Below are 24,335 nucleotides of genomic sequence, written 5' to 3'. Positions count from 1 at the left end.
TTGCTCACAATCTGGTTCTAAGCATTTTGCTTTAAGAAATGGGAATACAATTTTCCCTATATTTTGGCTACAATGTTCTAGGTAAATAGGGAATATCTTAATTGATCCTTTAGAGCGATTTGTTCTAGGCAAAGATGTAACATGCCAGTGCTTAATACTGCCAGATTCACCCGTGAGTTTGGGCCCAAGCAGACATTAGCAGTGATGCTTATCCTGTCACTTGGTTATGAGTCATGTCTGATTCTCAAAAACACTGAGTAACATGTATTAGAGGAAAAAAAATACTCTGAGAACATCCTTTTTAACCGAACAAAGAATCCCCTTACTAAGAAGCTACGATTAACCTTTTGTATTTTTTTTCCTATTTGGCATTTATGCATATGGCAGGCTGAAGCTGTGCCATTCCCTGCAGAGTAAAAATCTATGCAAAATTAATTGGAGAAAGAGCATATGACATTAATCAGAACTGGTTAAGCTCCAGCACAATTTCATGGCTGCCCTCTGACACCCTGTGACTTGATAGTGTATGATATTGAATGAAAACCGGTGTTCTGTGAGGTTAATTAGTGTTACCTTCTTTGTGTTGTTTATTTTACCATTTCTCATTTAAGCACCACGTGTACTCCAATCCCTGCTCTGCCAGCTAGCTGGCATTTGTTTGGAAAAAAGTGATTAACAGAAATGTTTTTGAATAGGCTTAAAAAATTCCTTAATATAACATTTCGTTGGGAGGTTCTCTCTCTCTCTCACTCACACACACCGAGAAAATACACAAGTGTGAAACCTAAACAAAATTTTTATATATAAATACATATATAAAATGTAGACTAGCCCATCACTTGGTATACAGTATGAGAGACAGAGCATGATATGTACAGTGTCTGTTACTGATGTATATTTGCTTTGGTTTCACAGTCGTGTACTCTTAGAAAGAATGCTATGTGGAGGTAATTAATTCTTTCAATTTATTATCTGAAGGTGAATCATCTTGATTTATCATAATGAAGAAACAGAATGACACTTTACTACCATATTGACAGAGAAAGAAAGTGACACACTTTAAACTCGAATCCTTATCTGGTTAGTTGCCTGATGTACCAGTAGCTTCTCATTTTCCAGGAATGAGACTGGATTAGCAACACAGCTAGTCAACAGAAGAAAAGCAGTGGGATTCCAAGAAATGAACAGTATGCCTAATGCCTTCTCTAGTATCAGCTCTTGCGGGAGAAGAAAACCCTAGGAGAAGCCTATAAGATTTCCACTTGCTTTAAACCCTAGACGGGGTAGACCCAGTTTACATGATTTTTCTATTTCAAATACTTTTGATCTTCTTTCCCGCCCCCCTCCAATGAATGGAAAATGCTTTCCACTCAAAGCCATTTTCAAGCATAGAAATCTGCAAGTTGTAGTTTCTTAAGGGACAGGTGACTGTAGGCAGAACCTTTTAGGGAACCACATTTCACTAGAAAAAATCATCTATAAACTCCTCAGGTGCTGTGCATCTATAGACAGTATATAGATTCTACTAAATCATTCATTTGGCTGAAAATCTGAAAAAATGTCTGAAGTTTGGGAATTACTGAAAGTAAGCTGGCTGTCAGTGAGAACTACCATACTGAGCTTTTCAATGCAGATATACTGAGGTTACTGATAATAGGTGGGACTGGAGGTGGGGTAAGAGACAAAAAATAAAAACATATACAGCAGAACTCTTGTACTGCTATAGCTCTAGTTATTTCAGATGGTCAGTTACAATGGACCGTTTCAGGATTTTGTATCTTGGATAACTTTTTTTTTTAATTTGAGGACAACAACAAAATAGAATTGTCTGTCCACTAACTAAAAGAAGTAGCTTAGTTTATGATAATGTAATTACCTTTCCAGGGGCATTTGTTCATAAATTGAAACAGACCTTTGCTGGTACTGCTAAAAAAATCTCAATCATGTCTGAAAACCATCAGTTCTTTTAAAAAGTACAGGAAGGTGTGACTAAGTGCAGGCAAACAAATACAACCCTAATATATCCTTCCAAATATCACAGTATGAATTGAAAAGATGCTATCTGGAAGCATTGTTTTGTTTAGGATTGTTTCAGTTTGAGATTATGCTCTTAAATTAAAATATTACTAGTAAAAGAGCAAAGTAGATTAAAGAGAAGCAAATCTCATATAAGTGCTTGGGGCCTGATCTGCAAACTAAGCATGTTCAGATTTACCTTTAGGGGTGGAGCAGCATACCCAGTAAATAGAGGTTGAAAACACAACGATAAGTATTTCTTATAATAGCCAGACACATTGAGCTGAGCTAAGGTTAACTCTGAAGTTCCAAGTTTCAGAAATTTTAATCAGAACTCTAATGCTATTAGTAAAAACACTGATTTGCTCTTCTTATGAAGAGCGTAAAATAATGTTAACAAGGGAAAGTTGTTCTAATTAAAACATGAGAAGTTTTAATACCAACTTTATTTAAAAAAAACTGCTGAGATATTTGCTGATCAAGTAGCATTCTCTGTGTTAAATATCTAACAGCCCTTTGTGACAATACAACATGTCAGTATTTGAAATGCACAAAATTTTGCATCCAGTGAACTGTTACGTAAGACAATTAGGCCTGCATTCTCAAGGTGCTCAGCACCTGCAATTCCCACTGAACTCACAGGAGTTTTGTTTAACACCTCTGAAAATTAGGGACCTGATCCAATTTGTACTGAAGTCAAAGGCAAAACAGAAAATCATTGCAATGATCCAGGGTCCAGGCCTTTACCATATCATGCAAAATTTCAGATGGCATTATTCAGATAGACAGACATGTAGACTGACATCCTGATTTAGAAAAAGATGGCACCTCTCAATCTATACATAATAATGAAGTGTACATAATAACTTTCCTTGAATCCCTACTGTATTTTTATCCTATAACCTTATTAAAAAGATTGCCTTTCTCCTCCTTCCCCCTCTGCTTATTCTGATGCAGTCAGCCATTAACATATGCAATTTAAGGATCAGAAGATTTCAGGCAGGGGGTTTGCATGCTGTTCTGTTGTTTATGTAGTGTCACAACTTTCTTAAAATCTATTTCCCCTGACGGGTCCAGGGTTGCAGCCTCTGCTTCTCCTGCAGATAAAAGTGCAGTCCCAGATTATTTGTTAGAAAGCTCAGAAAGGGAACTAAATGTTAATATTTTGGTTATTTCCAAGCTGTAGTGAACCTTTGGTAAAACAAACAATTTCCTGCTGTGATCTGAATCATCATTTGATAGATACCCTGTTTGCAACAGACACACACACAAAAAATGCCATTACTTGGGTGCAACAAAAATAAAAAATAAGAATACTTAAGTAAATAAAGTTAAAAAAAATACCTTGAAACACAGACCATTGTAATAAAGCTAGTTATTGAGCAGACACCTCTCTAGAAATCTATTATTCAAATACTAGCTACAGTAATTTGATGTAGCGTTCACTTATGTTTTCACTCCTATTAAGAGCGATGACAAAACCATTCATCTTACGAAACATGCAGTCCCTAGTGCATGTATAATTGGTCACCATCCTAACCTTGTTAAATAAATGCCCTTTTATGAAAACAGTTCCAGAACTTACTATAGAACAGTGGTTCTCAAACTTTTGCACTGGTGACTCCTTTCACATAGCAAGACTCAGAGTGTGACCCCCCCCCCCCGCTCTTATAAATTAAAAACACATTTAACACCATTATAACGGTGGTGGAAAAGCAAGGTTTGGGGTGGCAGCTGACAGCTCGCGACCCCTCAAGTAATAACCCCACCATTCCCTGAGGCGTCTCAACCTCCAGTTTGAGAACCCCTGCTACAGAAAAAATCCTATGCAAAGACCCATAAGTTGCTGCTGCCTGCTGCTGTGTTTTGTGAGCCCAAACTTAAATTCTCAACTCTGGTTTTACTCTTCCTGAAGGCAGGCATTGTGGATTGCCACCATCAACTTCCCCAACGAAAAGGCTTTTCTGAGCAAGGTAAGTGCCTTTAGATCTTACACTATTAACCTTTACTCTGAGCTCAACAACTGAAACATGCAAAAATGCTCTGCAGTGATTATCCTTTGAGCTGATGAATGAAAATTTGAGATACTATTGGTGTTCAGCTTTAATTGGACTAAATACTGCACAGGAACGTAAACAGAATTCCTTGTGTACCTTCACTTTTAAAACACTTCCAACATCATGGAAAAAATGCCAAGAGCATTCAGATAACAGTTTTTTTTTTTTTTTAAAGAAAAGAGTGTAGTTGTAAATGACAGGTCATGGTTTGAGAGAATATGGTTTTATGAAGACCGAATCTCCCGTGAGACATACCTGCTAATAGAATGCTATGGTGCCAGTGAAATTTACCATTTAAACAAATACATCAGGTGCTTTAAGGAAATTAGCCAGATACCTAAAACACCCATGGGGTAGGGACTGCCCTGAAGGTCAATGTGATTTTACCAATTATGTCAATCCTCTGTCAAGTGTATTTGCCACTAAGTGGTGTGGGTTACAAATGAGCTCTGAAATGGAAAAAGAAAGGAGCAGTTTGCTAGATGTTTTGTTTATATAACTGTGCTTGTCCTTTATTTGAACCTTCTAGTTTGATAAACATTCTAAACTATGCTGCTCATTAATAAATCCATGCTCGAAAGGGCACTCTATGTCTCATGCTAACCAATTCACAAAAATATCCTGTTAGTAAATAGATCAATTATAAAATGTGACTTTAGGCAAAATGTTATAGGATATTATACCATTAGTAGAGGTGCTGGGCCAATGAGTTACATGGCGAATAAACAATTCTTTAGTTAATTGGCTGTGCTCTACCAGTGGAATAAAAAGCCGTGACATCCTTCCCCAGTTTCCTTCTATTTACTAACACTTTTGGGGCCCACTGCTGTGGAGGCACTCAGCACCACTGAGGAGATGCTCAGCATCTGGCAGGAGTGGGCCCTTAAATGCTACACTTTCCTCTCCCTATCCCAATATAGTACCCATGGACCTCCATTTTTAACCCAAACTATATTCCAAATATTGCCCTTGGATACATGCACACTGCTTCTGCCTGCTTCAAGGGAATAATTTAGCTCTCTTAATTATTGCAACTTCCCTCCACCTCTTCTCAGTTTATTACTCCCAGCTGGTAGTTCAGGATTAACCTTTTTGTAAGGCCCTGTTGCAGGGTGGCTGCCTGTCAACAAACCATTTAATCCCTGACATACTATTAAGTACTGTTGAGGATTTTGAGCGCATGGAGGTAGTACCCACCTCCTGTCCTGCTGACTGACCACGTCTGTCCTTAGATGATGGCAAGACATGAGGTGCACTGGAGTGCCAAAAGTGGGGAGATTCAACCAAAGGACACTATGTAGTGGTTACAATGATGGTGATGTTTTTCAAAGGGTCGAGCAACATTTCAATCCCCTTATCCACGGTAATGTCTATGGGATTTTAATGCTTTGAGAATCAAGCAAGCTATGTCTTCAGCATCACCTTCACTAAGGTGCAATTATATGGAAAGAGGGATTGTTCCTCTGGTTTTTTTCTGCATCAGCATAAATGATGGCAATTAAAAAATCTGTTTTTCTCAGTGGATCAGTAACTACTCAATTCATACAGCAAGATTGAAAACAAGTGTGCTAAACCCTAAATTCAGAAATATCTTTATTCTTGATTAAAGAACAATGATTCCTTTAATTCCGTATTAGGAGGGTATTGTTTCCCAGACTTGCTAATTAAGTCTGGATTATTAGCTAGCCACATAGCAGCTAAATGATGTCACCAATTAACTGGTTTTTCAAAAAATGTATTCATTTAAAAAATTAAATGCAAGTGTTTTAATAGTATTTCCAGCTCTTTCTAGAAAGGAGCTGGATATAGCAAAAAAGTGAAAAATGACAAAACAAACCTTAAATTATTTTTTCTTTTAGTAATGTGATAGCCAGACAAGTTCTGTTCCCCGTAAAAAAATCAACCATCAGAATCTACACATAAAATAATGAACCACCTTGGAAAAAGTTATTTTAAGATTAACAGAAATATGTATGTTCCCTTTTGCTGTAAGTAATGTGCAGATTCCCTGTCGGGACACGTTTGCCATCTTTCATACCACTGACAGAAAGCTACGTAGCTAGAAACGAACATAAAAACTGCCATGCCAAGCTGGATCAGACCAGTGATTTGCCTACTAACATTGTGTGTATTTAACAGTTACTAGTGTTAGATGTTTCAGAGGAAGATGCAAGAAATCCATGTTGTGGGCAATTATGGAATAATGTGCCTAACAGGGGAGTTTCTTCTTAAACAACCCTCAGTTTGTTATTAGCTTGTAGCTTGAATCACGAGGATTTATATCCCTTCTAAAATACACACACACACACAATTCTATATTCTATAGTACAGAGGAATCTGGAAGCTTTCATGCTACGGCAGGTCTTTAAATGAGCACAGTGGCAATGAGAGACACCTTATGAGTAGGCACTTTGGCTAGAGAAACCCTGGGATTCCATAGCAATCACAAGCTAGGTATGAAGGGCTTTTCTTCCCCAGCATGCTGTTCCTAGGGAACTCTAGAGCTTCCCTGGATAGTACGCTAAGAATTATGGGACATGTTTGTTCCTGTGCCCATTTGCTAAGCCGCTGCTAAAGAATGCATTTCCTGTTTTCCCCACCTTATTACATGAGGGTAGAGGGTGAATCCTGTTCCCCGCAGAACATACTTTTGGATTAGAGGACGCAGTGATCCATTATGGAGAGGGCAAGGACTGGGTGCATTTACAACATACACCTGAACCATTTGCGAACATGGGTTGAAGTTTGCACATACAACGTTAAACTGCACCCACCCTGATTTAGGGTAGGTTTCAGGTTCTGTAATATGAACTGTTCACAAATCCCTAGGTATTACTATTTCAGGCTTGATTCACTTGATCTACACATCTGCGCATAGGGTGTGAGGGATTTGGTCTTTTATTTCTCAAGAATTTGATGGACAATGTGAACCATTATTTCTGATTGTTGACTTAAATATTTTCACTTCACAGCAAATGTTTTAAAAATATCTTTGGATACTGTTATTTGTTCAAAGTTTAATTGACAAATTAAGAATTTTAAGTCTAGACATTTAAAAAAATCAATAATGATCACAATATTTGATATTAATTAACAATTTCAGTTAAAATATCTTGAAGCATCACAAAATACTGAATTCTTTCTTCTACATGTTCATACACACATGTGCACAGAGAGCTTTGTTCTGTATTCAAAAAAATTTTCTTAATTGCTGAATGAGAAACTATGGGAACCATTGAGATTTTAACACTTTCCAGTTACACTCCTTTTTTACAAAAATATCTTAGCTTTGCCATTCATATTCTTTAGAGACAGAGATGGTAACCCTTATCCTAAACCCAGGGTTGTGTGTTCAATCCTTGAGGGGGCCACCTAGGGATCTGGGGCAAAATCAGTACTTGGTCCTGCTAGTGAAGGCAGGAGGCTGGACTCGATGTCCTTTCAGGGTCCCTTCCAGTTCTATGAGATAGGTATTCTCCATATATTTGTTCTCATTAACTCACAGACTACAGCTGAAAACATTAAAAAGAAGCACTTATGGTGACAGCAAAAACCTAAGTTACAATTTAAAAGACTGATCCAAAAATCCACTGAATTCAATAGAATCAATGAAAACAAGCCCTATGCGAGGATGATGTGGTTTCCAAAAAAAATAATCAGAAATTGATTGGAGGGAAATATTCTGCCTCCCTGTAACATTTACAAGGTATGGAGATACCAGTAATAGAATGTGGCTAACACCAGTTAACATCACGGAAGCCTCCTGGGCTTGCACTGGAGTGACTGAGAACAGAGTCTGTCCCATGGGGGGGAAGGGAGAGGGGGTAAACTCTTCAAGCTATTGATTTCTGACTGTATCATTTTTAATCATCCTTCATCTTCCTTTTATATAGGTGCTGAACTACTGATTTTCTTCTATGATCAGCAGATTGATCCACCTCTTGAAAGTTCTCTAAGGACAATATTGTGACAGCTGCATAAGTGGATGGATAGTTTGATGGGGTACACATACTCTCCCTGCCATCATATAGCCTGCAAAAAGACCTATCATACTTGCAGTCCCTGCACATAGAAGAATGAAGGGCTTTCTCACTTGGTGTACCTCAGAGGAGGTGGGATGGCTCAAGGAGAAGAGACAGCCATAGCCTTACCAGCTATTTCCTAAGGAGCACTTGGCCACTCGTGTAGGGACTGCATCCGAAGAAGTGAGCTGTAGCTGTAGTTCACGAAAGCTCATGCTGAAATAAATTTGTTAGTCTAAGGTGCCACAAGTACTCCTGTTCTTTTTGCGGATACAGACTAACACGGCTGCCTCTCTGAAATGTGTAGCGATTATGACTCCCAGAGACTCATTCCTTTCTCCAGCTCTCCATGTGGCTTTGCAGCTCTCTATTTGATATTATGTCCTCATTATGGACAGCTCCTCATTTTGTCCCATGTCGCAATTCAACGAGACACATCGGGGATGTGTCACTTGGCTGGAATGATTCTCTCCCTGGACTCTGATATCATTGGTGCTGTGCCTGCATGCAGTGCACAACAACTGTGCTTCCATCTCCAGTGTTCAATTGCTGTTAGGCTGTCCTTGCCGAGCGCATCAAGAGCCAGGGAAATGACAAAATTGTACTTAAATGCTTCTGCCTTACAAGCCAAAAATGTGCAGAATGTTATTGTTATTAGAACTGAGTGACATCTCATCCTTGAAGAATGAATCCAGTACTCTGTAGCTGACAAAGAGAATTTAGTCCCCAGAGGTTATTACAAACATTGCAGACTAGTGTTTGATGCACTATATTGGTGCAGCTATCGTGCTTCCTTTTTTGGTCCACATGTAAACCTGGGGGATTTTTCCCCAGAGTAGCAGAGAGGAAAGAGACATTTCAATGTGGCTCACACCAATTTCCCTCACATGCAAACATCAGAGATAGATTTGTTTTCTTCCTCTGAGTTGTCTGCTCCTAGGGAGACCAGCCAGCAATGTGAAAAATCAGGACGGGGTGGTGGGTAATAGGAGCCTATACAAGAAAAAAACAAAAACAAAAATCAGGACTGTCCCTATAAAATCGGGACATCTGGTCACCCTATCTGCACCGAATTTCAATAACGAGAAACTCATTGTCAGTGTGTCCAGAGGACTGCTACTACTTCAAGCCAGAAAAACCAGCATGATAGCACACAGAAGGAGTCACAAGTTCACACACTTGCTCACAAACGCTTTTTAAATTATCTACTTTTCTTTTTGGCATGCTTGAACAATTGGAAAATGAACTACAAATTCATCATCATGGTTCTTACTCATTTTGGTTGAACTGCATGATCAATGCTACACACAACCAACAGGAAATGTGTGGGATTTGCAGCAGATGTTGATACACTTCTAGAAAGTCCTTTACTAAGTAGCTCATGCATACTGGAGGGCAAGTGTTAGGACCTTGTCTGGGTGTCAGACACAACTGCAGTCCTCCCTTGAACATGTGAGGCAAAATCCTGGCTCCGCTGTAGTCAACAGCAAAACTCCCATTGACCTCAGTGGGGCCAGGATTTCACCCCTGGCTTACTAGAACTGCTATCTGACCCCAAAAGTAGCTGGGTGGTGGCAGAGCCATGGCTCCAACTCCATTATGCACCAGCCAGCAAAGCTGGTTGGGATCAGCACATGCTGTGCCATCTGGAAATGTAGTACAGTAGCTTTCAGAGTTCCCAGTGGGCCTGTGTACTGCTTTCAGTGGAGAGCTATGGCTGCAAGGCACAACTGAACCAAGCAAAAGCAATGATGAAAGATACACTGTTTCCCCATGTCAGATTGTCTTCTGGCAATACATCTTGATTCCATACTGGCATGATGCCCAGATTGCACTGAAGAACAACACATGATTTCAAGAGAATTATGTTCACCGCTGGTTTTTCCCCCCCTGTTAGAACAGAGTAAGGATATTAATTGCTGGTTGCTCCACTAGTTCTGGGGTCTTACCAATTACTAAAGAAAATTGTTCACCATACAAAAAAACCTGAACGTCTTATTGATGGTGATCAAAAGTTTCAGGCAGCTCTTTCTCTTGCAATAAATGACATGCTGGGCATGCATGCACTGCCTGGGCAATTGCAAAGAAGAGCTAATAAGAAGCTGTACTCATGAACAACATTTACTGGAACTACCTCAATGCATAAAATGTGTGCCAGGATGTGTGAGCAGCTAGTGGCTTCTTCCTTCTATTATTTAATTCCTCTAGACATACCTCTGCTGAAACCTGGGTCATCTCGGTTTGATTTTCTTTCAATTTGAATTAATGCCAATTGTTCATATGTTCAGCATAATGGGATTTGCCAGCCAGGAGTTTTACAATCTTTACTGCACAAAACTGTCTCACTCCCAACTCTCGCTCTCCCTTTTCCCATTTTTATTTTAAGATCAGTATTCTTCTGGGGACATTTCTGGGATGTCAAGATAAGAGAGTATTTATCCTGATCCATGAAGAATTCTGCTCTGGAAGCAATCAGATGCCTGAATGATGCACACTACCACACATCCACATCCTGGATGAAATCAAAGGGCATATCTGTACTGATCACATGTATGTTTTATACATGATACTTTTTTTAAAAAAATTACTTTCCTTCTCAGAATATTCTATTCAGCTTTTGGTGGAGGGAAAAATTGACAGTTACTAACATTTACCGATTAAGAGCACATCCTTCCATAGCTTATACACACAAATTCAATTAGTGGCCTCTGTCTGGTTTCTACTGGATAAGTGTCCTCAACAGCATAACTGGATGGCACCAGTTTACAAGGATTGGCAGCCACAGCACAAAGGTCATTGTTTATTATACTATAATGAGCACCTGTACTCATGCATAGTATGTGTCTTTGTGGATAACCTGTTCATACACTAATTGCTGGAAAACAGGTTAAAGTATGCACCATTCCCAATAGCCATGTGCCTTCCCTTAGACGGCAAAATCACTCTCATGCTTTCGGCATTCATTACATGATTTTATTAATTTCCCGCTGACGAAATTAATAAAATCACACTCCATTCTCCTGACGCTCCACAATTCTGTGGCAACTACTGTGGCTGCCTCCAAAACAAACAACATAAACACATTTTTAAAAATGTGTTTATGGGGGGACTGAATGGGCCAGGGGATTGGAAATGGGGTTCAGAAGTCTTCATCTAGGTTTGAATCTGGGATAAATGGACAGTGACAGAGTTTTCACCATCTAAGAACATTGTGTCTCTGAAAGAATTTGATGGTGTTAGTACAGTTCCGAGTGAAGAAGTTTCAACACCATGTTTAGGCAGTCTCAGTAGAAAGATAAGGGATTCCCTCTGCTGTGAAGAGTGTCCCTCTCAGCTGGGCCAGGTGAACAACAAGGGCTACAAAATGTCCAACACCACATGGATGCGCAGCAAAATTTATAAAATGCGAAGTGACTTTTTATTATAGGAATAGCCATACTGAACCAATGGAATATTAAACAAACCTTTCCAGTGCTGACCCCAATGCAGAGTTTCCTTTTCTAATACAGGAAGTGACTATTTCAAATGTTTTCAGGCATTCATTGGTAGCATCTTTTACACAAGTTTGTGTTGCTGCTGTCTGTGTTTTACCGATTCTCTAATAAAGGATTTAAGCCTCCAGAGCCATCCATCCAAACTTTGGCATTAGCACTAAATTCACTTTTTAACGTGGCTTGGCCAAGCAATGGAAAGATGTATGAGAAGGTTGTGTGTGTGTTCATATCCACACACCCATCTCTCTCCAAGTGCATATCTGTTGAAGAAATGGGTTGTGAGGATCACTGTTAAAAGGTAACAGTTTGACACAAATCAAATTCTGCCTTTTAACATATCCTACTAAGGAGCCATATTTTCAAAGTGTCAGAGGTTTAGGACTGTGTGCACTTTGTGCAAGGACTCATGTGCCTGATTGGTAAAGATGTTTACTGAGATTACATGTACAAATTGTTTATTTGCATGTGCAAATGGTCAGATGTATTAGTGGTCATTGGCATAAATATGCACAAAATTTACACAGCCATTCAAAGTAACTGTATAGGCAAATTAGATGCATTACTGCAGGCACATTTTGGATATTTTGGGACCAAAAGAAAAAAAAGAAAAGCTTGTTTTTGCCAAAGTTAGGTGCATTTGCAAATTGCATACTGAGCATGCACAGCAGGTGTGCACTTCTAGTCTTCTGATATTCTGAAAATATAGCTGTTGGGTTCCTTCCATGTGGAAGCAGTAGGACAAACCTGGATTCTCAATGTATGGGGGCCAATAACTGTTCTCTCCTAACTTGTTTGGAAATGTGCAGGAGCTTGCCTACAGGCAGATTTAATGAAAATATCAACTGCTCATGATCAGTATGAAATTTGCAAGTTCACTTATCTTTGGTAAATAACAAAACTTTTTTTTTTCCCCCAACAGTCCAAAATGGACATGCATTTGCCTGCCCATAATTTAACTGAAATGGTTTCTTTCAAGTGTCCTAAGAAATACATCCATCAGGTTCTGAATAAATACAATTTCAGCACCAGATGGACAATTTTGCAAAAGCTAAGAAGGCATCTGTAGGGTTTTTCTTCTAAAGAAAATGAAAGAAGGACAACTGCTCTGATCACATTTCTGCTTTACACAACTTATTCTGATCTGCCCTTTGAAAAAGTACATCAAATTATTCATAATACCTGAGAACCTGAAATATCATTATCATTGATTTTTATTCAGCTAGTCAAGAACACAAAATATGATCTTCTAAATATACTCTGTTTCATTTAACAGTTTTTGAAGAGGTTGGCATATATTACTCTGAATTATTGCATTAATTCCACTATTACTACTATTATAACAAAAGTATCAACTATTTTTTCTACAGATTTTGTAAATATGGGGAAATAACCATTCTTTTTATAACAACTTTAATATACAGCTTTGAACACAGTGAAGTTATTTCAAATGCTTTGCATTATTAACTATTTTGTGAACTATTTTGCCAATCTGGAGACATGAAACCAGTCTAAGGAAAAAATATGTCTTTAAAGAAGAGTGACTCATATCTATTGTAAACTAATCTTTTTTTATTATTATCTGGTAAATCTCTGGTCTGAAAACATCTCTCTCCTACTCTCACAAACACACATCTAACATCAGAGAGAGAGAGAGAGAGAGAGAATGTTTACATTAAGGTATTTCCTTTTTTTGTTCAAATTTAATTTGTTTCGAGAAGCACTTTTCTCTGATAATGCTCAAAAGAATTATAGCAGCTGAAAGTCAGATTACATTAGTCTTACAAGAAAGCCTTAGAGTAGGAGTGCCTTCTTTGGTAACATTAGTTCTCTTTAAAATAAAATAAAATAAAATAAAATAAAATAAAATAAAATGTGTAATGCATTAAAAGAACCTACCAAAAATACACAGTAAAGATAGGCAAGTTAGCAATTGCACTGTTAACATAAACTGCAGTTTACAGAAAACATTTTTCATAAATTATGACCTATGAATAAAAATAAAAGTAACTATACATAAGGCACTGAATACAAAATGCAGCATATGTTACTTTAATATATGAGGGACTCAATCCTTGGCAATTGTCAATATATCAGCATTTCAGTGAACACCATGAGCACAAGAAATTAGACCTCAGAGCGATTAAACACAACTAAATCTAATTGAATCAGCAGTCGTGCTGCATCCCTAGATTTTTCAAGGTCTTCTATTCTTCTGCCAACAATACGCCTACAGATTGCAGAAACAACAATTGCCAACGTTACATACCACTGCCACTTAAACAATATTTTAACACAGTTTGAAAACGTATTAACATGGAATGTGTTAAAAGTAATTTTTTTTTTATTTTTATTTTACAATAAAAGTGTGTGTATGGGGGCAGGGAGCAGTTATTAAGAAGGGTATGAACTGGGCATCTCAGAGAAAGGAAAACTGCCAAAACTACAGAATTGCCAAGAACAGATGGATTTAAGTGTCTACTTATTTTATATAATTTCTTAGAGCTTATCAAGAAGTTTAATTTTCTGAAACTAAGTAACTCTTTATCTTCCTGTTATCTCATGAATTAACTTTTGGACTGACAGACAGACATAAAACTACTTCAGTTCATTCATCGGTCTCCTGGACGAAAACAATTAATGAAAGATTGTTAGTGTCAATGCAGTACCCCTATGACAAAAGATGTTTTTGCCCCAAATTAGTATGCACTCATGAAATTCATTTGGATGCTCTCTTCAGAGCATTCTCAGCAAAGAATATCCTTAAGGTTGTTACAGGAAAGAGGCTATATAATGAAAAATAAAAAACCCCAAAAGTACAAATATAAAATCTAATAAGCAAACATACAGATTTGTATTAAGTGTTTAGCTTTGTTAAGATTGTTTTTTGTTTACTTACCTGTTTTAGGAAAAATTCAATGAAAGTTCAAAGGATTCTGCTTCCACAAAACAAGTGATTACATCTACAGCTGTTGTCTGTTGGGAAATGAACATCTCTCTCACACACACGCACCCCCACACCAATAAAATAACCCCAAACTGCCTGTTCCAAGATATGTTCAGAACCACCTACCACCATCAATGTCTTCTTAACAATGCTGTACTTGCTTGTACTCTCACCCCCACACTTCTGTAACATTACATAATATTGAAATATCCTTACAACTGTACTTCCATACAAATGCATCAAACTAGCATATATAGATATGCGAGACAAAGAAAAAAACAAAACAAAAGCAGATACTACACCTTCAGAGGTTGCACTATTTTCTTCTACTAGCTTTTATTAGGAGTGCCTATTGTTCATATGGTGAACAGTCCTAAATCAAAAACAGAAACCACTTCTTTTTGTTCCCAGTCATCAAATGTGCACAATGAGGCTACTTTCTAACTTGCTGTCTCTAAAAATCCTACATGTATTAGAAACATCGACAGGGTCGTACAAAGAGCTGTGACAGTAATAGGTACCCTCCAACCGAAAGAAGGCAATCAGTTAAAAACCATTTGCAGAAATTGTAGGGCTGTCAGAGACTCATTTACAGCTGTGGTTCATCAAATCAAATTGCATCTGATTGCCAAGCCATTTTTTCCACGGCATCTAGAAAGCCAGGACACCCTTCGTTAACTCTTAAAAATAACGTTAGCATTACTGTATTCCAATCAAAGAGCCCAACTGCAATATGGTCCAGGAAATAACTTAACACATTATGCACCAGTATAACTGGTAGAGATTTTAGGGAAGAGTCACCAGGGAGCAAACCTGTCTGATCCCTTCCAGTTCTTTTGGAAGTAGCAGTGGTACATAATTTAGAAGCTCACAGTAGCTTATCCCATCCAATGACTGCTATAAATGAATTGCTCTCTGTGTATCAGGAACCTGCTGAACTCTCTTTAATTTCCCATTTTCTGGCATATTTTAAAAGACATCAGGAATGATTTTGACAAACAAGTCTGTTCCTTTCCTGTCGGCAGCTAAATGTTTCTTGCAAAGCAAAAGTACAAAAATGTCCTCCTTCAAGCAGACTGTGATCTGATTTGCATGTCTCTCTGCACTATTCCAGAACCGTTGTTCTCCCTCCTCTCACACACACTCCTTGGGTAAGATTACAGTGGATGGGTATGCAAGGAGAAGTGGGAGAGGGGCACAAAGAGCCTCCTCTGAGTAGAAGACTGCATGGACTATCGGCGTCCAGGACAAGAGCCTCGCCTCTCCTAGATAGGCATGAAGGCTGGATTCAGACAGCAGCGTACAATAAATCTTCACAAAAGACATAGCAGTTGCTTTGATTCCCAAAGCACAACATATCCCAACACTCCTAGCAGGATAGTGCACCTCCACATTGCCCCAAGTGAGGCAACAATCTGTTTTAAGGGGCAAATCCAGACCCAGGTTCCATGAACCTTGAGGACTCAAGACTTAGTACCACTATACAAGGCACTGGTGAGACCTCATCTGGAATACTGTGTGCAGTTCTGGTCTCCCATATTTAAGAAGGATGAATTCAAACTGGAACAGGTACAGAGAAGGGCTACTAGGATAATCCGAGGAATGGAAAACCTGTCTTATGAAAGGAGATGCAGAGTTTGGCTTGTTTAGCCTAAACAAAAGGAGGCTGAGGGGATATATGACTGATCTCTATAAATATATCAGAGGGATAAATACCAGGGAGGGAGAGGAATTATTTAAGCTCATTACCAATGTGGACACAAGAACAAATGGATATAAACTGGCCATCAGGAAGTTTAGACTTGAAATCAGACAAAGGTTTCTAATCATCGGAGGAGTAAAGTTCTGGAACAACCTTCCAAGGGGAGCAGTGGGGGCAAAAGACATATCTGGCTTCAGGACTAAACTTGATAAGTTTATGGAGGGGATGGTATGATGGGGTATCCTAATTTTGGCAATTAATTGAACTTTGACTATTAGCGGTAAATATGCCCAATGGCCTGTGATGGGATGTTAGATGGGGTGGGATCTGAGTTACTACAGAGAATTCTTTCCTGGGTGTCTGGCTGGTGAGTCTTGCCCACATGCTCAGGGTTAGCTGATCGCCATATTTGGGGTTGGGAAGGAATTTTCCTCCAAAGCAGATAAGCAAAAATCCTCCAGGGCCTCTGCCATTCTCTGCAGCATGGGACATGGATCACTTGCTGGAGGATTCGCTGTACCAGTCTTTAAACCATGATTTGAGGACTTCAGTAGCTCAGACATAGGTTAGGAGTTTGTTACAGGAGTGGGTGGGTGAGATTCTGTGGCCTGTGTTGTGCAGGCGGTCAGACGAGATGATCATAATGGTCCCTTCTGACCTTAAAGTCTATGATTCTAAAAATCAGGCCCCACGTATCCCTTTTGGCTGGGCAGCCAAAAAAAAAAAAAAAAAAGGAGGCACTTAGAACTAGTGGCTCCTTCTACAGTGGCTTAAGTAACTGTTGCTATGGTCACCTCATAAAACTATTTGGAACAGCAGCACAAAGAATAAGAATGCTAACAGCCATTTAGAGAACAGCTAACCAATTTAGAAGGCATAGACGGTGCAGTGATTAGCATGCTAAGTTATCTTCTCTTGAGCCTTAGGCTCAAACCCCACCTTTAGGTGACCTGCAAAGATGAATTTGGTGAACTCTGCCTTATTCCCATTTGTCCACATGGCAATACCATTAGAGATACAGCAGCTATGCCCCAGGGATGTTACAGGTCAAGGCTGGCCTCAAGCTTAACTTGATCTTAGCTCCTTTGGGGTCACAAGCAATAAATTCATTTATAAGAAGAAAATATATAAATACATTGGCATATAACCCACCCCCCTTTTCTGCAAGCTGCAGAGCATCATCTTAAAATGACTCCAATTTGTTTGTTCATTATCACTATGTCTAGGATATGCTCTTACCCTGAAAGGTGGGTCAGTCTTCTGCCTGTGTGGCACTTGGTCCAAAGTGCCATCAGTACTGCTCCTCTTCAGACCTGCGGTGACATCAGGCACATTGCTAAAATCTGCATTTGAAGAAAAAACAAGACAAAAACCCACCACAGTTTAGAGAGTTATACATGATGAGAGGGAGACGAAATCAATTTGTTTTCATCTGTAAATGCTCTCTGCTCTAGTCAGGTCATTTCGGGGGGGGGGGGTGCGGGGAGGAGATATATATAGGGAAAGCTACTGTATTAACAACACAAGACGAAAAAAGAAATGGACAAATTTCAGAATGGAAGCTCTGCTTTTAAAAATGCAGCTGGTAAGAAAGAACATCTGAAGTAACACACATATTTGATCTACAAAAATAAATCTCTTCGTTCTTGCTAATGGCATGCTTCCTAATGTAGACTCATCAGTCTACAATGGAGCAGTCTGTGCCAGTTGATGGGGATGACCAGTCAAAATGATTAAATGTACAAAACCAATCTCTTTGGATGAACGTGCCGTTCTAGGACACGACTTGGTTTTAAATTCCTTAATTGGTCAAAAAGAAAATCTCATCTTAGAATAAGTAACTTCTCGTGGCCTTTGGCTCCCTCAACATTTTAACCACTTGTGTTATGCTGAATGTATATATAGCACCTGTGGTAATACAAAACACACACCAGGTATAGCCCTAATACTTGTTTGTCTACAGTAAAGGCTTTCTACATTTAAAGGGTGGCAGCAGCGCAGCTACACCAATGCAGCAGCAGCACCACTGTAGGGTTTCAGAGAAAACCCTACCTACACCCATGGGCAGGCTTCCTTGTCAGCATAGGTACTTCACTTCTGCAAGAAGCAGTAGCTAGGTCAACAGCAGAAGCCCTCACTTGACGTGGCACCATCTACATCAGGAGTTAGGTCGGTGTAAGTGTCACTCAGGGGTGTGAAAAATCCACACTCCAGAGTGACCTAGTTATACTGACATAAGTTGCTAGTGTAGACTAAGCCTTAAGCAGGGAAGCAATTAAAACATCCCTATATGCACACTAGACTTGAAGGGGATTCTGCCTGGGTGGCTCCAGATGCCTTTCCAGGATCAGGGCCTCTGCTAATTATCTGCTGAGGGGAGGGACTGTCCCTTTAATTGCTGTATAAAATGCTCATTATACTGATTGGTGCTGTACAGAAACGTTAAATAGAATACCTCAGGCAAATAATAAAGGAAGAAAGAACTATAAAAAAATTAAATACGATAAAATTAAATGAGAGACAGTTAAAATTAACAGAACAAATAAATAGGCAAGCATCAAAACTCTCACCAAAAAATAAAGGAAAAGACAAGGAAAATAGAGCAGTCAGGCATGAAGTAGAAACATAAATCCCATGAGACACACTATGCATCACCTCAATCAGTTTGCTTGAGTACTCTGCCCCCGACTTCCTCACATGTATTTTGTCTTTTGAGTTTTAAGATTTTTTTTTCAGTGCAATGACTATGTCTTCTCATATATTTATACAGCGTTTACTGTTAGCACAACATGGCCTGATTCTGTTTGGGGGAAAAGGGTGTAACCACAATTTAAATTTGAAATAATTTTTTTTAAAAAGCTACAATTAGGACTGTCAAACGATTAAAAAGAATTAAGCGCGCAATTAGTCGCACTATTAAGCAATAATAGAATGCCATTTATTTAAATATTTTTGGATGATTTATACATTTTCAAATATATTTATTTCAATGACAAAACAGAATACTAAGTGTACAGTGCTCACTTCATATTTATTTTTTATTACAAATATTTGCACTGTAAAAAACAAAAGAAATTGCATTTTTCAATTCACCTAATACACATACTGTAGCACAATCACTTTATAAATAAAAGTTGAACTTACAAATGTAGAATTACACCTCAACCCTGATATAACGCTGTCCTCAGGAGCCAAAAAAATCTTATTGCGTGATAGGTGAAACCGCATTATATCAAACTTGCTTTGATCTGCCAGAGTGTGCAGCCCCCCTTCCCCCCACCCCCGGAGTGCTGCTTTACCATGTTATATCCGAATTCATGTTATATCAGGCTGCGTTATATCAGGGTACAGGTGTATGTACAAAAAAAATAACTGTATTCAAAAATAAAATTATGTAAAACTTGTAGGTTCTAAAGTCCACTCAGTCCTACTTCAGCCAATCGCTCAGACATACAAGCTTGGTTACAATTTGCAGGAGATAACGCTGCCCATGTATTGTTTACAATGTCACCTGAAATTGAGAACAGCTGTTCACATGGCACTGTTGTAGCCGGCATCGCAAGATTAGCGCATCTGGCATGTAAAAATCTTGTGATGCCGGCTACAACAGTGCCACGTGACTGCCTGTTCTCACTTCCAGGTGACATCGTGAACACGAAGCAGTCAGCAGTATCTCCCATAAATGTAAACAAACTTGTTGGCTGAACAAGAAGTAGGATTGAGTGGACTTGTAGGATCTAAAGTTTTAAATTGTTTTGTTTTTGAATGGAGTTATGTAACAACAAAAAAATCTACATTTGTAAGTTACACTTTCACAAAAGAGATTGCATTACAGTACTTGTATGAGGTGAATTGAAAAATTTTATTTCTTTCGTTTATCATTTTTACAGTGCAAATATTTGTAATAAAAGAGATAATATAAAGTGAGCACAGTACACTTTGTATTGTGTTGTAATAAAAACCAATATATTTGAAAATGTAGAAAAACATTCAAAATATTTAATAAACTTCAATTGATAGTCTATTGTTTAACAGTGCGATTAATCACAATTAATTTTTTTTGGAGTTAATCGCATGAGTTAACTACGATTAATCAACAGCCCTAGTTACAATAAAAAGTTTCAGGGAAGGAGCCCATTTTGGGAATATTACATCCAACTAAAAGTTGGATATGATACGAACACTGGGAATGAAGGATATGGCCTGCCAATTGGTCTGGAATTTGTCTCTCTTATTTCTTCCTTTTGTGATGAAAGCAAAACATCCTTTGATTGTGCTCCTGTGTGCCATCAGAACTGGTCCCAAAAAATCAGATAAGCAGAAGAACATCAGTCACATGCACATCCCCCTCCCTCCTGACCCCAAAAATAAAAGAAAATTATCTTGGAGGATGTCACATTTACAGATGAGAAGACTTTTAATATTCAAGCTATCAAACACAAACTATACAACCTAAAATTTGTACTGAGCAGCTCTCAGCACCCATAATTACCAACAACTCCAATGGGAGCTATAGGTGCTCGGCACATCTTGGGATTTGGCCCAATGTGCACAAATGTTTTGATAAGCTCCCTTCCTAATTATATTACTTATACTATGTTTTGTCAAGCTGGCAGGCAGATACATGACTCACCATCATTCAAGAGAAATAACATAACCACCACTAGAATTGAAAAGAAAATATGCTTCCTAAATCAGCTATTTACTGTTAATTATTCAATTCAAGCAGGACAGATATTGACTATCCCATCTGTGCACTGAAAAAGGCAAATACATGTGGAGTGTCCAAGAATACCACACATGTAAGGAAATCTCAGTCCTTGCATCTCTGCATTTATACACACGCAAATCAATATGGAAGTTTTTTTCACAACACTTCAGGTCTTGTTATATTTCAATTTTTCTGAACAATTTGAAAAATTGGTAACACTCATCGTCAGCACATCAAGTGTTACCAAACATCAAGAGTCTTGTAGCTGGGGAAGCCTCCTTCTATCCCAAGGGGATAATAGGAGGCGTGTTTCAACCTGCCACTCTATTATGGACAATAGCCAATTGGTGAAAAACTTCAGCAAACGCCATATAAAAAGGAACAGATGGCACAGCAAAATTAGATGTACCCAGTCTGACTCGCCGAACAGGCTCAAAGTGCTGTGGAGACAGCATGCTCAGCTTTGGGGAGTGGGAAAGGTTCTCTGCATTGCTTCACACTAGCCTTCTGTCAGGTTAAGAAGCAGTCCTGATAGACTTCAAAAGGCAGTCCTGGCAAGAATGTGGTGACTGCAATGAAAAATTCCGCAGTAATGGAGAGTATAAATAGGAGAAATGGGCAGTTTGAAAGGGAGGGCTGCAGAGGACTCATTCCCAGAGAAAAAGCGTAGATAGAACAGTCTTCATCAAACTTGGTAAAAGATTAACAAGCTCTTACACTCCTTAAACATAACTGATAAAATACTTAAAAGATTTTTAAAGGAAATTATTTAACTCTTCAAGCACTCCTGAAGAATAATCATCATCTTCAGCGCCTTCTGCTAATAGATTTTGTAGCTAAGCAAATTTTGGTCCCCCTTCTCCTCTTATATCTCCTCTCCAACAAGAATCCTGTCTTCATCCCTGCTGGTGAAAGGGGAAGTGAAGAACAAGCAAACAAAAATACATACACCTACCCCTAAACAAACCCTCATCTAGTGTGGAAGGGAGAAGAGCAGAAGACTCGTGAAACAGACTGGGGACCTCACTATGAAGACTTCCTTTATCTGAGGAGCACTTAGACCAGGGATTCTCAACCTATTTACCATTGTGGGCCTCAGATGTAGCTCTCTCTGTGTTATGTGGGCCATATCCGCACAATATATATACACAAGCTAAATGGCCCTGAGGATGTCAGGTGTGTTGATCAGATAGCAAGTGGCCTGGGGGCTGTGGGTTGAGAATCACCGACTTAGACAGTACCTTGACAGGTGCTATGGAAAACCCTAAGATAGTCTGCTGTTTGTACTGAAGCCTTTCATCACTTGTGCATTACTTAGGACTAAAGAAGTTAAAAAACTTACTAAGACCAAAGGGCCTGATTGTCCTCTTTCACTGATTTTACATGGGTGTAACGAACGCTGGAGTTTCTCCTGATTTGTACTCGGATGAGAAGAAAATGGATGCTTTAGACACCTTAGAAAAGTTTACAAGCAACAGATAGAAATAATTGTTATGGACTCATTCTAGTTTCTCCATGGCAGATAGCCAGATCTTATTAATAAGCTGTAGTGTGATAGGCTGTTTGCAGAAATATAATTGTTGCCTCATGAAATGCTACTATGGTTGCTCATTTGAATCCAGTCCAGTTCTATAGTACCTGAAGAAAATTTGGTGGCCTATCTAAAATGAGATGGTGGTCCTAGTCCAGTTCCTAGCAGATCAAGTAAGATCATTATCACAGTTGGTACTAATTTGCACCAGTCGGTAGTAGTTTCAGCAGAGAAGTCAAGGTGTGAACAGGCATGGGGACTGAAACATACACTCACCCTTATAGATGATGGCTTAGATTGTTGGCTATAGTACACAATACAATTCATGAGGGGACTGGGAGTACAAAGATAGTCATTGTGCTTCCCCGACTTTGGGCTGGCTGGATGCCCAGCCATTGCCTGGGCATAAATTAGAGCAGCCTGTGAGCTGCTTAAAGTTACACTGGCTGCCAGGAGACCCAAGCTACTGATACTGTAGCGGGGAATGTGCATCCCACACTCTCAACAGAGAGGGTGAAAGGGGAGTGGTGTAATAAGTGCTACATGAGCTCTATTCCACTACAGGATACCTGAGGTGATGGGGAACACCACTCCTATGCCCAGATTCTGCTGCTAGCACAAAGCAAAATAGTTGCACTGCACGAGAGTATCTGAACTGGTTTCTGTGAGACACATGAGACGTGGCCGGGCAATAAGTCTACATAATGGCATTGTTTAGAGGCATAGGATAGACAAACTTGCTGGACCCACATTTCAGATCATTTTTATTTGCAACTTGGTAAAATTATTATATTGTACTATATATTAAGAATTAGTAGCCCCAGCCTGTTGTGCAGGATACAATCAATTCAATGAGTTTCTTGAATGATTGTGCATCCTTTAGACACTACTTGTAACACAGCCAATATTTAGCATAGGATGAGTTCTCTCTCTGTGGCCTGATCTATGACACAGATTTTCCATAACATGGAAATTAGAAACTGCTTTTTGTGTAAAAGACACTAATTCAGGCATATGGAAAGCAGCTTTTTTTGTTTTGTTTTGTTGTTCTCAAGAATCGCCAGTTATGAAAGCCTGCAATTCCTCTTATTCGTCTAGCAAATGTTACTGTTAAGAGAAAGGCAAGGTTCCAGAAGCCTGGAAAGCATGTTTCCAAAGTCTCTGATAAAAGTCACTGTATGTCCATAGTCAAATCTCAGGAAGGTGTAAAGCCCTGGTAGACTTAGTGCCTCAATATCTATTGAAAAAGAGTCAGGGAGTGGTAGATGAAGCATTCCACCATAGCTTGGAGAGCAGAAATATCAATGGATGAACTCTAACAATGCTCCCTTGGAAAGCAGACTTCATAACTTCAAATTAAATAGTTCAGGCTGGCTGATAAAGCATCTTATTCTACTGAAAAGTAAAACTATTTCATATTTTCAACAGTAGATACTCTTTTGCAATAAAATTACAGGAACTTAGAAGAGCATATTTACTTTTGATTAAAGCATGTATCTTATCCTCCTTCCTGCCAAATTATAACCCTGTCACATACCTGAATCTGCATTTAAATGGAAGGATGTACGAAGGTGTTGTTTGATCCAGAAAAATGTCTTATAGAGTAATTTACTAGAGAAACTTTTTAGTGTTTTGAAAGAAGATATTTGAGTTTAACAAATATTCACTAAAATACTTAGATCTGACACAAGCAAAACTCACTAAAAAACACGGTTATTCACCTTTGTAACTGTTGTTCTTTGAGATGTGTTGCTCATATCCATTCCAGTAGGTGTACGCGCCGCGCGTGCACGTTCGTCGGAAGACTTTTACCCTAGCAACTCCAGCGGGCTGGCAGGTCGCCCCCTAGAGTGGCGCC

The 24,335-nt window shown here is 38.9% G+C and overlaps 1 protein-coding gene across 1 annotated transcript in view; it reads right to left on the bottom strand.

Annotated features, from left to right (window-relative positions):
* TIAM2 (TIAM Rac1 associated GEF 2) overlaps window positions 1-24,335 on the bottom strand; it is a 226,628-nt gene that overhangs the window by 42,396 nt on the left and 159,897 nt on the right. The window contains exon 15 of the mRNA XM_075064570.1: window positions 17,475-17,578. Coding sequence (XP_074920671.1) covers window positions 17,475-17,578 — 104 coding nt within the window. The remainder of the gene's footprint in view (window positions 1-17,474; window positions 17,579-24,335) is intronic.

This window comes from Chelonoidis abingdonii, chromosome 3 (assembly GCF_003597395.2).
Source record: "Chelonoidis abingdonii isolate Lonesome George chromosome 3, CheloAbing_2.0, whole genome shotgun sequence".
Taxonomy (NCBI): domain Eukaryota; kingdom Metazoa; phylum Chordata; order Testudines; family Testudinidae; genus Chelonoidis; species Chelonoidis abingdonii.
Note: the sequence above shows the minus strand (reverse complement) of the source record. Positions and strands in the feature narration are given on the sequence as shown.